Below are 15,977 nucleotides of genomic sequence, written 5' to 3' on the forward strand. Positions count from 1 at the left end.
TTTTTCTGACTGCAACACCAGATCTACGTTTTTATACCGAGCCCTAAAATGTTTCTTCTGCGTTACCTTGCAATAAGTTTTGAGTTCACTCGCAATATGCTTACTGCAATATTTGCTTGTGTATTTTGTATACACTCATAAATGTTAATTTCAAATTTCAAATGTATACACGTTTATAGAAGCTCAGTGTTTATTCTTAACTCTATGATGCAAAAAACTGATTTATTCACTGCATATTTTTGTCTGTTTGTGTAAGGTTGTGATGGAACTGTGCATGAAAACGGCCCTTTAAACCATTCAGACTACCAACATGAAAGAGAAACAATCAAAACTGTCAGACGATTTTGTTACCCTGTGATGATAACTCAGAAATAATCCTAATACTTTGGCTGTTTTTTTATTTCTTTCCTTCTTACAGAAAGTTTCTGTTTATATTATAGGTTTGTGGTATAAAACGTCAGATATTTCACAATGAGACATTAATATTCATGAAAAAACCTCACGAAAGCCTTATGTTATAGCAGAAAGTAAAATGGTACCATAAGAAAGGCCTGCAGTATTTAATTATGACGCATGAACTAATCAGTACATTATTGCGAGAGAACGCAAAATAAAAAACAAAAACATAAACATATCTCCTAGGGGGCTCCATATTTTAAAGGACTAACAAAAGGTCCAGAAAAAAGGGGTATTTATTCTAATTACTGGGAAATACAGCAAAAACCTAAGTAAGACGCTAAGGAAACGTTAACTTCGTTACTGTCGAACTAATTTGACTTAAGAAGCAACAGAAGGCCAATTGTTGAACCTAAAGAGGTAAATTTGAAACAATTTTTTGAGAGTTGCAAGACTTCTGTCAAGAAAACTGTGACACTGTAAAAGAAATTGAATAGAAAGTTAAAGTTGCCAACAGCCGGTGTTGCATCAATCTGCGTTTCCCCATCAGATACGGTTCATCCTGCGTCTCCTCGCCGCTCCACACCACCCAGGCGGGAAAATATGTGCTTGTTCAGCGCTTTTATCATCCGACTACGGATGTCGGACACCATAAAGATGTTGCGGATAAGTTGTCCGACTTTTTTCACCTTTTTGCAACTGCGCACTCATCAGACACACACATGTGTGTATACACACACACACACACACACACACACACGTGTGTGTGTGTATATACATATACATACAATCAGCAGTGTCTAACTTGTACAGCTGTACAAGCCCCTGCTTTGCCTTCGTTTCTGCTTGGAGCACTTGAGGTGACTGTGTTCAGCCGCTGTCAGCAGAAAACAAGAATGACTGTAGCTCTTACTATGCTGCTAAGAAAAATAATAAAGTTAGGTTTTCAAAAACATAGAGAGACAGAGAGAGAAAACGGTAAACCTGTCAATTTGTGACCCAGTTTTCCCCTATTAGTGGGCAGACTGTGAGATTATCAACCATTTAGCATAGTTAGCTTAGCTGCAGAATACTGCTTGCCTCCGTTTTACTAACATTTAATGAATTAAGGAAAAAAATTTATTTGTAAATGTCAGTGTTCTTTTAAAGTCATATAATGCAGTTTGAATAAAATGCAACTACATAGCATTTTGTGAGAAGTCAGGATTGCTTCCATGTATATTTTGCATTTTGTCTATGACTGTTACTCGTGGTGAGAGACGTTTCAGTAATCGAAAACTAATAGAAAAAATTTAAGCAACCAACTTGCATACTGTATGTGGACAGTTGCATGTAAAATTCATGAGCAGTAAATATTGTGCTAGTTATCAGTATTGGACAACAGAAAGCAAGGCAGTTGCAAGACTTTAAAAATTGTGACGCTTTTGTTGGGTCAGATAGACTCAAAAAATTGTAACAGCAGCTGCGTGGGGGGGTCCAATTAAATTTTTTGTCGTGGGGGGATGTGCTGTGGTGGTGCAAGGGTTAATCACAGCCCACATATGGAGGCCTTGGACCTCGACGCGGCCGTCGCTTGTTCGATTCCCGGCCTGGCGACCTTTGCCACATGTCTTCCCTCTTCTCTTATTACCCACTTTCCTGTCAATTAACTATCAAATAAAGGCCACTAGAGCCAATAAAATCTTAAAAAAAACCAAAACATTTTTTGTGGTGGGGCCCATGATTCCTGGGAGTGTCCCTGCATACAAGCAGACGTATTTTGCTGCCAGTGAGGAGACACAGCAAGGAACCGTTCTTGTGCGAAATGCTGGCAAATTCATTTGTTGCCATGTCATAGAGGGGGAATGGATTATTTCAGGCAGCTAAAATATATGGTTAAAATATAACCCTTTGGCAAATAAAGAGCAAATGTTGCCATAATTACAGGATCTGTTGTTGATGAGGAGAGGAATAAGCAGAGTTGCCGAAATTGTGAAAAAAGGAACTAGACATTTTCGTTATCCAATAATCTGTCATATATTTTACTTTAGAAGGGGATTTTCCAGAAAGCCTACACTCTCATCTTTTCAGGAAGTCTAATCTTCATGCTCTGCTGTCAGCCAGATTCCCTCCTCTTACATTAACAATGAAAAATTATAAATACACACAATGTGTTGGAAAACTGTGTTTGGTGACTTACTTTTTTATCAAGCTTAAGTGACAAAAGTAGGAAAAAGGCTTATTCTCCTGGCCATTACAAAAACAACATAAAACAGTGTAAGAAGACCTCCACACAAGACCTTGTTTGTTTATTTATTTTATAGTTTTGTTAGCTGACTAAACTGAATGTTACAACCTTGACATGATGATTATATGAGTTGTTTTACCGAGAAATGGATCAGAAGTGCCATGAAAATGAACAGATCCTCTCAGGCTGCAGTGCGCGCTCCCAACACAGGGGGGCAGAATTTTGCACAAGACCGTGTCTGATGGGAAAACGCTGATCAACATAACACCGGATTGATAATGCAGAGAAGCGGCTAGGAGAAGCGCAGGAGCGTTTGCAGCATATTGAGGATGCTACACTTGAGTTCCTGGAGCTACAGAAACAGTTTGAAACACGGCTTGTGGATCAGGACGGACGTTCAAGGAGGGAGAATGTTTGGATTCATTGATTTCAGGAGGATGTGGGGGACGGCGCCGGATCGATGACGGAATTTGTAGAGAACATTTTGAGAGAGAAACTGGGTCAGAAGCCTTTTTTACCTTCCAGATCTAGAACTCATTGGGCTCTAGATCTGCATTCCTACCCATCACCATCAAGATCTATAGTGGCAAAATTTATGAGCTTCAGAGTGAAAGAAGAGATTATAAAGAAGGCATGACAGAAGAAGGGATTCATGTACTAGGGGAAGAAAGTTTTTCTGGATCATCACTATGCCCCAGAGGTGCTGTAGAAACAAAAGAAATACACAGAAGCGAAAATAGTTCTGAAGGGGAAGAACGTATGGTTGCAGATGCATTCCTGACGAGACTGCATGTTTTCTACGAGGGAGATACGTTGATCTAAAGACGGCTGAGGAGGCAACCAAAGACATGGCAGAGTGAGGGCTGCAGGTGGTGGTAGAGCCGGCCAAAGCCTCCATGAGGCCCTAAGCAAAATTTGGTTTTGGGGCCCTCTAGTTCTAACAATGTGGACTGGCTGCAATCAACAGATCATTAGGTCATTCACACACCTGCTATAAACTTATTCCATGTCAGGCAGTGCTGTTTACATTATATACATGTATATAACTCAGCGACTTTTTTTGCTGTATTTAGTAGGGATGCTCCAATCAGGATTTTGCTGCCGATACCGATCACCTATCTTTACCGATCACCTGAATTGACTGTTTATTTTTTCCATTAGTTATAAATGACACTATGTGATCTGGCAAAACTAAAAAATGATCTGGTAATAAACTCACCTAATTAACGTAAACATGCAACAGGCACAATACAGAAAAAGAACAACTGGAAAACCTGCTACCAGTTAAACAACATTTAACAGTAAGGTTCTCTGTACCCTGAATTATACATGACTCAAATAAATCTCACAACACTGTCTATATCAAATAATGTTTAACAAAAGAGAGAAACATTCATCCAAAATAAACAATCATGGTTTACTGAATACAAAACTTCCTGAGAGCATGGCTAGCTGATTAATGCTGGCTCTGATTGGTTGTTTCTGATTGAGTGAAGTAATTCTGCAGAACACAGGAGGGGGGAGAGGAGATCGATTATTTATTTATTTATTTATTTATTCATAAATTATCTCATGTTTGGACATAGTGAAAGTTTTAATATGTGAAATCTTTGTTGTTGTTATTGTTGTTTGCGTTACATGCTCCAATTTAAGCAGACGTTCCGGGTGGAGCAGAAACAGCGTTCCGTATGAAATATTACTACCAGTAGAGCCTAGCGGCGGTTCAGCAAGAGGAGATCCATGTGCTCCATCAGCTCAAAGGCTTGAATTATTTTTCAGGTTATTTGTTTAGCTTTCTGATCATCATGCTAATCCGGGTGAGTGTTTGTAGTTGTGCGCTGCTTTACTTGCTATCTGGCCGCACCGGATGTAATTTTTTTCCTTGTGTTGAGCCTCAATGTAGCCAAACTTAGTCAAGTACTTGTTTTTAAAATGTCATATTAGATTTGTTGTGTTGATGCATTTTGATGGCAGGTTGGCCCCTTTTGCCCTTATTGTTTACATTGTTTATTGAACCTCTGGCCGAGATTATCAGGACTAATAGCAGCAGCTGTTGATCTGTACTGCCAGATCTTTAGCCCTCAACTTAAAAGCTGCGTCATATGAACGTCTTTATGTGGTTTCCATGATGAGGGATGTGAGTTTGAAGAAATTTCTCCGTCGTGCCTGCTGCTAGCATGTGCTTGTTTTAAATGAAAATCAGCACTTCTTTGATTTCCATTTTTGACTTCCAATGATTCTTTTTTTTTCTAAAGAGCCCCCTAGTGGTTGAAGAAAAATGCACGTAAAAGCTGCATCGGGCTATAAGCCGCATGGTTCAAAGCGTGGAAAAAAAATAGCGGCTTATAGTCCAAAACATACGGTAATTGAGTTGGAATCGGGGTTTATTTGAGCAAATGAATAGAAGGTGGGAAAGAAAATAATTTCTAAATTGTACACAGGATTGGAAAATCTGAAGAAAAGCAATACAATATGCATAAAAGTAAGATGGCTAACTGTGGACTGTCACAGGAGATCTGGGAGGAGATATCTGGGTAGCAAAGGAAAACATCTTGTTCCCTTTCATGGAGAGAGTTTGTATGGGAGAATATTGTAAGATATTTCATTACACCAGCACAAAGAAAATACCAAGATGCAAGATGTTGGAGGCAATGCAGAAAAAACAGAGTGGGTCACTGCCATGTGTTTTGGGATTGTGCCTACATGGCAGGATTGAAGGAATTGTATGGATCAGGTGCAGAGGGTGAGTATTTCATTTACATTTAACGTTCTGTACATTGGAAGAGGGATGAAAAGATTAACAAGAACAGCTAATAAATATGTGGATAGGATTAAGTTGGTAGTAAGTAAAAAAGCCATTACTAAGAAATGGCTGAAGGCAGAAGCTACTCAGAGGGAAGATGTAATCCACAATATTTATATTATGAAAAGGCTGAAATTTTCCAGATTCTAATCCGATGGAAAAATATAAGACTTATTTGGAAAATTGGTGGGGTTTTATTTTACCATGGAGATCAGACTTTGTTGAATAATGTTATTGGTTTGGGGTGCCCTTATAGTGCTACAGACTGTAAATAGTTTGCTTAAAGTTCATTTTCATTGAGAAGAGATTTAAAATTGGGGTGATGTGGAAGAGAAGAACAGACAAGAAAACTGGATTTTGAATTTTTTTCCTGTTTAGTAAGTGTATGGGTAGATTGGGTAATATACAGAATAGCAAAGTTGTTTTGTCCAATGCGGGTATAGAATGTATGTGCAGCTTCTTTTGGATGGTATGTTTAGAACATTTAGAAAACAAATTTAAGTTTGGATGAACACTTGTATGGAAAATTATTTTCAATACAATTTGCTAATTACACCCCCACCCTCCACCCCCCAACCCCCCAAAAAACATGGAGGCAGAAGCACTGAGAATATATTCAGTCATTATTAGACCAAGGGCAGCCAGACTAATTTAAATCTGAATTGTTATATTTAGCTAAATATATTGAATGGGATAAGCAGGTTTCCTGACAAACAAATAAAGAAAAATAGGTTCAATTCTCCTCCTCTCCTTCTCTGCACGTGCCTGTGGCCAATCACATGTGAGGATATGGCATCATACTATTATGAAAACAGAGAGGTGAGTCAATACAGAGAGGGGATACCCTCCAGCATCTGACTGAAGATTAAAGGTATTATGCAACAATATATCATTTAAATTTGTTAATTAAAGGTTTGATTTAAATATTATACAAATGTAAGAATGTCTGCTTTTATTAGGTACACCTTGCTGGTACCAGGTTGAACCCTTATTGCCTTAATCTTTGAGGCATAGATTCATCAAGGTGCTGGAAACATTCCTCACAGTCTGGTCCATATTGACACGATAGCATCACGCAGATGCTGCAGATTTGTTGGCTGCACATCTATGATGTGAATTTCCCATTCCCTATTGGATTGAGATCTGGTGACTGTGGAGACCATTCAACTTACTGTTGTGTTCAAGAAACCTGTCTGACACACTGTGGTCATAAAGGGATGGTTAAGGACAGCAGCAACAATACTCAGGTAGACTGTGGCGTTGACACGATGCTCAATTGGTACTTATGGGCCCAAAGTGTTCCAGGAAAATATCCCCCACACCACTACACCACCACCAGCAGCCTGAACCACTGATACAAGGCAGGATGGATCCATGCTTTCATCTTGTTGACACCAAATTCTGACTCTACCATCTGAATGTCACAGCAGAAATAGACTCATCAGACCAGGCAACGTTTTTCCTATCTTCTATTGTCCAATTTTGGTGAGCCCTAACCCTTCCCCCATTTATTATGATTGCCTTGAATCTCTGGTTTACACCTCCTTAAGTCGATAGATACAGTGAAGCCTTTTCTGGACACGCCATTTTTCCATGTTTTGTTGCAAAAAATAAAGCCTCTCTGCTGCTGTGTTATGTTTTTCTGTGTAGATCACAACATTGATTTTGGAGAAATGGACCTGGCAGTGAATGCTGTTGCTGGAGCGCTGAAGGCTTTCTTTGCTGACCTGCCTGACCCTCTGATCCCCTACAACCTGCACCCAGAGCTGGTGGAAGCTGCAAGTAAGAACCACAATAATCCAATAACAACTGACATTTCTGACAGCCTACTACTGTCAGAAATTTCAGACTACTACATTTCTGACTTCTATTTTAAGGTTTAGAAGATAGAAACCTGAAGAGGAAGATTTTATTGGATGTTTAAAGTTCAACAAACAGTCAGAAACCCAGAGTGTGAAAAAAATTCACACTACTAACTTGTTTGTAAAGTTGTAAAATGCAGCAGCTCTTGAACTAAACCAAACTCTATTCCTGTTAATGTGAGGCAAAGTGAAAAGCTTTTTCCAACATATGTGATTCTAAGATGGATAATTCAAATATAAGTATTATACTTGTCATGTTTTAATGTATGGAGGAGGATTAGGGTCACTGAAAAAAAACAACGAAAATAAACATTTCAGAGCTAAATCTCAGAATTCAAACTTTTTTCTTCCAAAATCTGAGTTTAAAGTGAATATATCATGCTTTTAAGTCCTTCATTTTCCCATGTAAATGATTCACTTATGGTCTATGAAAGTGGATCCATACCAACTACTTATAATATGGACCATAGTTTAAGTATAATATCCATGCATGTCAGATACCTTTTAAAATATTAAAGTTACCACAGTATGAATGACAACAATGCCTAAACATAATTAAGGTGTTAGCTAATGGAGCATCAAGAACGTCACTGAATTCACTTGCATGTGTTCCCCAAGGCAAAAACAAAACGCAATAATTCATTTCAAAACATGCAGTACAGTTATATTCTCGAGAAGGCAGCTGAAAGCGAGCACACACTGCTAACAGAGGCTGAAGGCTCAACGCTACTATCAAATCAATGCCCAATGTAGAGACAGGAGCTTCAGAAATCATCATGTGGATGCTGGTCTTTGTTTTTGTCAGTTTAATAAGTAAAGCAAAGAAACAAACAGTAGCAGCTGAACACAGTGCAGTTGACTGATGAGAGAAATAAACAACCGAGGAAATGGCAAAAATAAAAAAATAAAAATTAAAACATGCTGAGACAACTATTGCTTAAAACAAAACATCTCACATTTCAATTTCCTGTTTCAAATAAAACTCTTTCTGTTAGTCAGAAAATGTATTTGTAAATATAAATAGCTGATATTTCCAAGTCTGTCTTGTAATCTGTATTAACTAATTATTCATTTATTTCCTATGAAATCTGTTGCTGGTTTTAAGTCAAAATATTTTAGAACAGCCGGGACCTCATGATCAACACAAAATGTATGTCTAAAGTAAGTTTTGTTGTTATTTTAGCGTCATTTGGAGCCAATTGCTTTGCTGTGTTCATCGTTTCCATAGAGAGAGGGAACTGATGCCTCAATCTTGCAGTATTTTGTGAAATCCCTCTTGATACTGGAAGAGGTTGCTGAATCAGTGGTCAGTAAGTGCTCAACAAACGGGCTCTCTTGACTTATGTGCGTACATTCCCAAGAAAAATCAAATTTAACCAGACATTTTGAAGAGGCTGTCAGAAATTGTCTGCATTAATCAGCACTAGAACTGAACATTTTGACTTGTTTACTTGCAACTTTGGCAAAACTGAACTTGGACTACAAAATTGCTGCAAGGTAAAAAGTGTCGGATTAACAAGACTGAATAGCCATGACCACAGCAAATGTGGTGACGTCAAAGACAGGAAAAATATTAAAGTGAAAAATGAACAAATTGAAAAATATAACCCAAAATGAGTACAAAGATTTCTACACAGAACTGGCCGAGAATAATACATTTTTTTTGCACTCCTAGACAAAGTACACAAAAAATGAGTAAAAAAGGATTCAGGATTAGTTGTAAGAATAGATTTGATCTGTGACCGGTCCGGTAACAGCTGTTTAAGGTCCAGTCTTCCTGCGGTGTCTGTTGTGGTTTACATTCAATACTGTTTTTTTTAGCTCCGTTAGCATCCTAGCACTGCTTCTCCCATGTTTTTTCCAGTGTCTGTAGTGCTGTGTCCGGTCCGGTAACAGTTGGTTAGGGTCCAGTCTTGGTCTGGACGTAAACGGGGCGGCATTAGTGTCGCTGGTTCTACCGCTGCAGAACTTCTTTAGCATTCCAAAGACCTTCTGGTGCTGTCTGTCTGTTTCTCCAGGCATTCCTCACTATCAAGCCTGGTGTTCTGTCATAGGCGCTTTGTGGATAAAACTGTCCAGAGGACATTTGTTTTTAACTTGTGAAGGTAGCGCTCACCTGTTAAAGCCTTCGTTAGTTTTTCTTGTACAAATGACTTCTGGAGGAAAATGTTGAGAACATACATGTAGAAGTTGTGTTCTGCTCTCTCCCACTGCACTCTTCCTTTTTTTTCGTGTGGAAAGTCATCCAGATTCTCCTCACTTTTTTTTATTAGAGCCAACAGTGTTGTAGTGTAGCATTTAAGCTTTAAAATATGTAGCATTGCATTTTTATAGAACAATTTTTTTTGGTTTGATCCAGTCATCAAAATATTAATTAAATAAAAACCATAAGTATTTCACTCTTTACTGAAATAAAAATTTGATATTCATATCTACACTCACACAAACAAGCTGTTTGTAAAATGTCAGTTTCCCTGTGCCTGTGTGTGTGTGTGTGTGTGTGTGTGTGTGTGTGCGTGTGTGTGTGTGTGCGTGTGTGTGTGCGTGTGTATGCGTGTGCGTGCGTGCGTGTGTGTCTGTGTTAGAACTCATGGACTACATTGAGCGGCTAGAGATGTTACGAGAGATTGTGAAGAAGTTTCCTTCCATCAACTACCAGATCTTCAAATACATAATCACACATCTGAACAGGTAAGAAAAGTTTCACACAGTGAGAAACACACAAAGAGATCAAGAGATGCAAACAATAACATGCTCTTAAGAAGCTCAGGTTAAAGACCATTAATTAGACTAAGTTAGATTTTTATGCATCTGGCATTTCATAGAGATCCTTGGTATGGAACTTCAGCACCAGGTGTGAATCCAAACAAGTCAACTGCTCTGTGTCATGTATGTTAATCACATCATGTGTATCATGTGTGTCATGTATGTTAATCACATCATGTATGATTAACATAAACATCCTCTGAACCCGTCCCAGAGGTGTCCTGGTTGTAGCTGAACATCAATGCTTGATTTTTAGCAGAAAGCCAGTGAGCTGCTGAAGGTTCAACTTTGGTCACTTCCTCCTGCTTTGCTGCCCCCTGGTGGCGATCTGGGGGAAGTTTTTAGCTGCTTCCATTTTCTCAAATATTTTATGCATCCTTTACACTTTCTTTGTGTGTGTGTGTGTGTGTGTGTGTGTGTGTGTGTGTGTGTGTGTGTGTGTGTGTGTATATATTTATACACACAAAATCAAGATTTATGTCAGTAATTCGATTCAAAAAGTAAAACTTGTGTTTATTACACACAGACTGATATATTTTGAATGTTTATTTCTTTTAATGTTGATTAGAACTAGCAACTGTTGAAAACCCTAAATTCAGTATTTAAGAAAATTTGAATATTTTGAGAAGGTTCCATATTGAAGATATCGGTGCCACGCTCTAATCAGCTAATTAACTTGAAATGCCTGCAAAGGGTTTTAAATTGTCTCTCACTTTAGTTCTGTAGGCTACACAGTCATGGGGATGACTGCTGACTTGACAGGTAATGTTGATGCCTTGCAGCAAGAAGGTCTTGGGTTCTTTCTGCATGTGTGGGTTCTCTCCAGGTACTCCAGCTTCTTCCCACAGTCCAAAAACATGACTGTTAGGTTGATTGGCCTCTAAATTCTCCTTAAGTGTGAGTGTGTGTGAACCTCGTTGGTTGTTCTGTCTGTCTTTGTGTTGCCCTGCGATGGACTGAGATTTTAGGACTTGCCCTCCTGTGTAAGGTGTCAGTGGCCATCTATCAAACAACTAACTGTGCCACTGTGCAGCCCAAGAAAAAGCAAATAAAAGTAATTCAGTTCCTGTATTTTGAATTGAAAAATAAGCATTTTATTTCCCAAAGTATAACAACAGCATCCATTAGTAAAACCTTGTTTATTTCCACCAAAGTGGAGCTAAAAATCATTTTAATATTATGTAAAAAAGCTCATGCTCTTTCTGCTGCATCAATCAATACAGTGTAGGGCTGATCTGGCGATTGATTATTTAGTGATTTTTAATTGGACAGCAAAACATAATAGACTTTTTACTGAATTTGAACCAGGTTGTTCTAAAACTTTGCAAGTCTGTTAATTTTGAATTCTAAATTAGTCGAAGATTATTTCAACAATCAATTAATACGATTAATCGTTTCAGCCCGAGTGTCAGCTGGTTACCTTCGTATTGTAAATGTTACCAAATAAGTCCTTATTGCAGGACAACAATATTAATGATGAATGTTTTGGTAATAAACAGAAATGTTTACTTTAGCAACACAAACCTGCTGTTTTATTGCAGTTGGTATCAATTGTCTCTCTGATCAAGAAGTTGCATGTAAATAAAGGTCAGTGCCTTTGTGTTTTAAATACAGTCAGACTGTATCATTTCTGTGCATTATCTGTTTGATAAACATTATATAATAATCAGTGATCCCTATGAGAGGCTCCATGGCCAAAAACTTACAAACTCTCTTGCAGGTACCATCAGCCTCTCTTAAAGAGTTTGATTGCAACAGAAGTTAACTTAAAATCTCAGTTTCTGGTTGGACCCCAGGAAGGAAAAAGAGGGTTTTCACGGACAAAAAATAGCTGCGACAACTCAGTGAGTGAGGCAATGAATATTTTAAATAACATTGTTAATGTTCCTGCAGTAGTGTTAGCATTATCAGAAGTGTTAGATAGAAGCAGACAGCCAGCATCAGAACCCCCATCTGTCACTGCGGTAAAGTTAGCCTCCTTTTTGGAAATGACAGTAGAGCCAACCTGCTCTCTAGTTTGATGTGAGCGACAGCACAAGTTACGGTGCCCTCCTTTCAAAATAAAAGCACACCTCTGGTTTATGTTTGATTCACACTTTCAGCTTCTTTCCAGCGGCTGTAGAAGTTTAAAGCTTTGTGTTAAGTCATTTGCAAAAAGAAATGATGTATTTGAAAAGAAATTAAAATATATTGTGTGGAAAAGGAATTCTGTAAGATACACATGTGTAATCTCAATCAAAATTAGAGACATTTGACAGGAAAAAAAATCTTTCTGACTCCATAAACAATGAGCTACCAGTGACTTATCTGACTTCAGGGTGACACAGGGACAGATCCTGGAGATGTTTCTTATTATTTAATCAGCATAGACAGGAACATTCTACTGCTTCACCTCTGCTGTTAGGTTTAGTGCAGTTTTTTTCTTATTAGATCATTTTTACCAAGTTTCCAATTCTTGTTGGATCGTTCCCTGTGTCCCTCTGCCACACATACATTTGGTGCTAGCAGCAATTATTTGTGTATAAAATCAGATGGCTGGTACTTGTTTGTTCTAAAGGTTGTGTTTTGTGGATTTGTTCTCTGGTCAGGGTGAGCCAGCATAGCAAGACCACCCTGATGACGGCCGACAACCTGTCCATCTGTTTCTGGCCCACCCTCATGCGTCCTGACTTTGAGAACAGGGACACGCTGTCCACCACCAAGCTCAACCAGGCCGTCATCGAGGCGTTCATCGTGCAGTGCGACTATTTCTTCCATGGGGGTGACGTGGCCGAGACCTCCAGCAACGAGGGAACACCCCCGCCACATTGCCACAACATGGTGGAGGCTCTTCTGCCCCTGCAGCTGCCCCCCCCTCTGCAGCCCCAGCAGATACAACACACGCTGACCCCTGACCCCCTGATTTAACACACCAATAAGTATTCTGGGGCATCGGGAGTTCAGTATGTGCTTCCAGCTGCAAACATGGAGAGATGCTGGAGGTCCTTCTTCTGCTTCACATCAGTGGCTGACGGCGGTGCAGCACATCATAGCTGTTCCTTTTTTTCTCATATTCTTTCAGCTTTGGGTTCAGAGTGGTTGGTGGGATGTTGGACCAGTCCGGATCTGGGAGATGGGCTCATTTTGGAAGCTCAGTCTGGGATTATGGAATTGCACGTCACATTATGGATTGCATAATTTAGATTAAACTGAGTACAGTGAGGAATGAGCTGATCTAGGCACATAATGCTAGTTCTTCATAGGAATCAAACCTAGTTCAAGAGTTTTTCAAAATATTTGGGGCAAAGACTCCATCTCTACCCTCATGGAAAAGCACATTAAGTTGTTTTTTGTCCTGTTACAGGCCCAGCCTCCTGATGCCATCTGGGCACCACTAAAGGGAAGGTAAACATTACAATTTATACTCTCATCTGGAGACCTGATGAGAGTATAACGATAATGACATCCACACACCAAGGGATTCTAGTCTTCCTGCAGATTCTGGCACAGGAAAACAGTTTCTGACTTCGGGTCAGTGTGGGACATGTTTGAGTCTCAACCTGTGAAACTAAAAGAGGATTCTGAACTTTAAGCCGTGCACCTTTAATGTTTTCAGGAGGTAATGGCTTTTCAATACTAAACAATTCCTTTTCCACTACACAAGCCTAAAGGAGCCCTTAAAGGACAGCCCATGCACGACTAGTGTCAATGGTCCATGTTGCAATTCATGTTGTTTGCTTGCTTTATCCTGTCATGTTTTTTTATATTTTGGTAACATCTGATTTCTATCCATGTTGTGTGTGTGTGTGTGTGTTTGCTGTTGTGAAACAATGCTGAAGTGTTGGATGACTTATCTGTACAAACTTCCATGTAGTTGGCGTCCAGGCCTCTTCCAGGGAGGACGGGTTCTGAAGACTGGTGTCACTCTGTCCAGGAGAATCGGACTTAACTTCTCATGCTCAACTCTTCAGTTTCTTAAAGAGACAGCTCCCCGTATCTTCTTGGCGTTGTCACCGTATTTCCTTAATTTCTTTATTTCTCTTTGTCTGAAATTTGCATGTTTTTACCACTTTATAAAAAAAAGACAACTATACAAAATGAAGTGAAAACCTTTAACACTAAGATCCCTTGATAGGATCCCCACCACTTTATTTGACTTTTTAAGGGCAATATTTCAACAAAACAAATCTCATTTGCATTAGATTTTTGTTGTTCCTGGAGGAAATCACATCTTTAATATCATATTTTTTTTTGTTAAATAGTTTTCCTAAATAGAGGAAAGAAGTATATAAGTCTATATATAAATATATAAGTCACAAGTTTCTTAAGTAACAAACTACCACAGGGTACTGGATCCTAATCTGTCACAAGCTATGATCATACATGATTATTATGGTGAATGTTTTCTTTTTTATTTGTGATGTGAATGTGAGTTTGTGCACATTTGGGGTGAGAAAGGAAGGTGGTGTTAGGATGGGTGGTCGTACTGGGTCAGTACAACTCAGAAAAAGAAAGGAAGAAAGTCTCAATCTTCATCTGTGAAACAGCAAATCTTCTTTCCCAATTTAATTCATCCTGTGGGTAAAATAGTTCAGAAATCTACATCCTTGCCTTCCTTTGGCTACAGGATGATAAACATTTATTATAGCTTATTTTCTCAATCTTCTGTCCATCTGGATAACATGTTTTTGCTGCTTGATATAGATATTATATTACTCTTTATTTTACAACTCAAAAAATTCTAAAATTGTATTATAAATCTTAGTTTTTTTATTATTATTTCTTTAACATTTTCTGTAAAGAGTGCAATTTTGTGGTACTTTACCCTAACTCTACTCTATATTTCAAAGGGAAGCTTCTAATCCAAAAACAACCACTAATGCTTAGTACAATGTCTGCAAGGATTTCCAACACTGATATCGCCATAGTTCTGTTTTTATGTTGCTCATCTGAGGTACAAAATGTCTTTGCAAGAAAGCAGTTTAACATTTATTGTTATTGGCCTATATTCATTATATAAAACATTCAGCTTTTTTTTCTTTGTTCCCCAATAGAAATCAAATAGTTTCAGAGGTCTGGCTGTCACTCCAGATGGTTAATGCTGATAGGTGTTCATCTTTTATCTCATCCAGTGATTGAGGGGGACTATAAAGCATGTATTAAATCTGTGAAATATCTTTCTGTCCTTAGATACTTTTTGACTAGGAAAAATTCATTTGTAGCCAATGTTTTTTATTTTTACCATTTTAAAATGTACAACTCATGTCCTTTAACTAGTTGATTTTGTTTTCCTACGGGATCATAATTCATGAGTCTCAATTTGGATAATTGGTAGCCTGGTAAAAACCAGCCCCTTGTTCTAAGCCTCACTTCATCCAGAGGGTCTAGACTCTAGACTCTCGACTATCGAGAAACTATTGCTACTTTGTTGAAGTTGTAAATTTTACCCAATCGCTAACATTTGGCCATGACGTTTGTGTAGCTTAATGAAATTTGCATACGCTGTAAACAACACTAAGGGGAGTAAGGCCACAATATCTTTGCCAGCAATAAAATCTATTAAACATTCCTCTTGTTCCGACTTTATTTGCTCAATATTTGGCCAACACAAACTGCATGGTTTTGTTTGCTCCCTCCATTGCAATTGCTAAACTACAACCCCAAGTTACTAACCTGAACACACCATTCATTTCTCTGAATTATGAAGAAGTGCCACATTAAATTGGCCCAAATTTTTGTAATGTTGGGTGACGGGCGATTTAGCGATACTTGCATGAAAAACTGTTATCCACCGATCTTATCTACTACTTTCACAAAAGTCTGAAAATCTGCCACTGTGCTTCTGCTGTGAAGTAGGACTGGCTGACCCGCCCACCAGGCAGTGGTTATTGTGGTTAACAATAATTACCTCACTGTTAACTTTGTGACTGTAATGGCTTTTCAG

General features: G+C 38.6%; 1 protein-coding gene across 3 annotated transcripts in view; it reads left to right on the forward strand.

Annotated features, from left to right (window-relative positions):
• The window catches only part of arhgap5 (Rho GTPase activating protein 5), a 54,446-nt gene extending 38,844 nt beyond the window's left edge, over nt 1-15,602 (forward strand). For all 3 annotated transcript variants that reach the window (XM_044143099.1, XM_044143096.1, XM_044143097.1), the window contains exons 5-7: nt 7,077-7,208; nt 9,874-9,979; nt 12,643-15,602. In XM_044143099.1, the coding sequence (XP_043999034.1) occupies nt 7,077-7,208; nt 9,874-9,979; nt 12,643-12,961 (557 nt within the window). In that variant the 3' untranslated portion in view covers nt 12,962-15,602. The remainder of the gene's footprint in view (nt 1-7,076; nt 7,209-9,873; nt 9,980-12,642) is intronic.
• The last annotated feature ends 375 nt before the right edge of the window (nt 15,603-15,977 follow it).

The sequence above is a fragment of the Gambusia affinis genome, linkage group LG16, assembly GCF_019740435.1.
Source record: "Gambusia affinis linkage group LG16, SWU_Gaff_1.0, whole genome shotgun sequence".
Lineage (NCBI taxonomy): Eukaryota > Metazoa > Chordata > Actinopteri > Cyprinodontiformes > Poeciliidae > Gambusia > Gambusia affinis.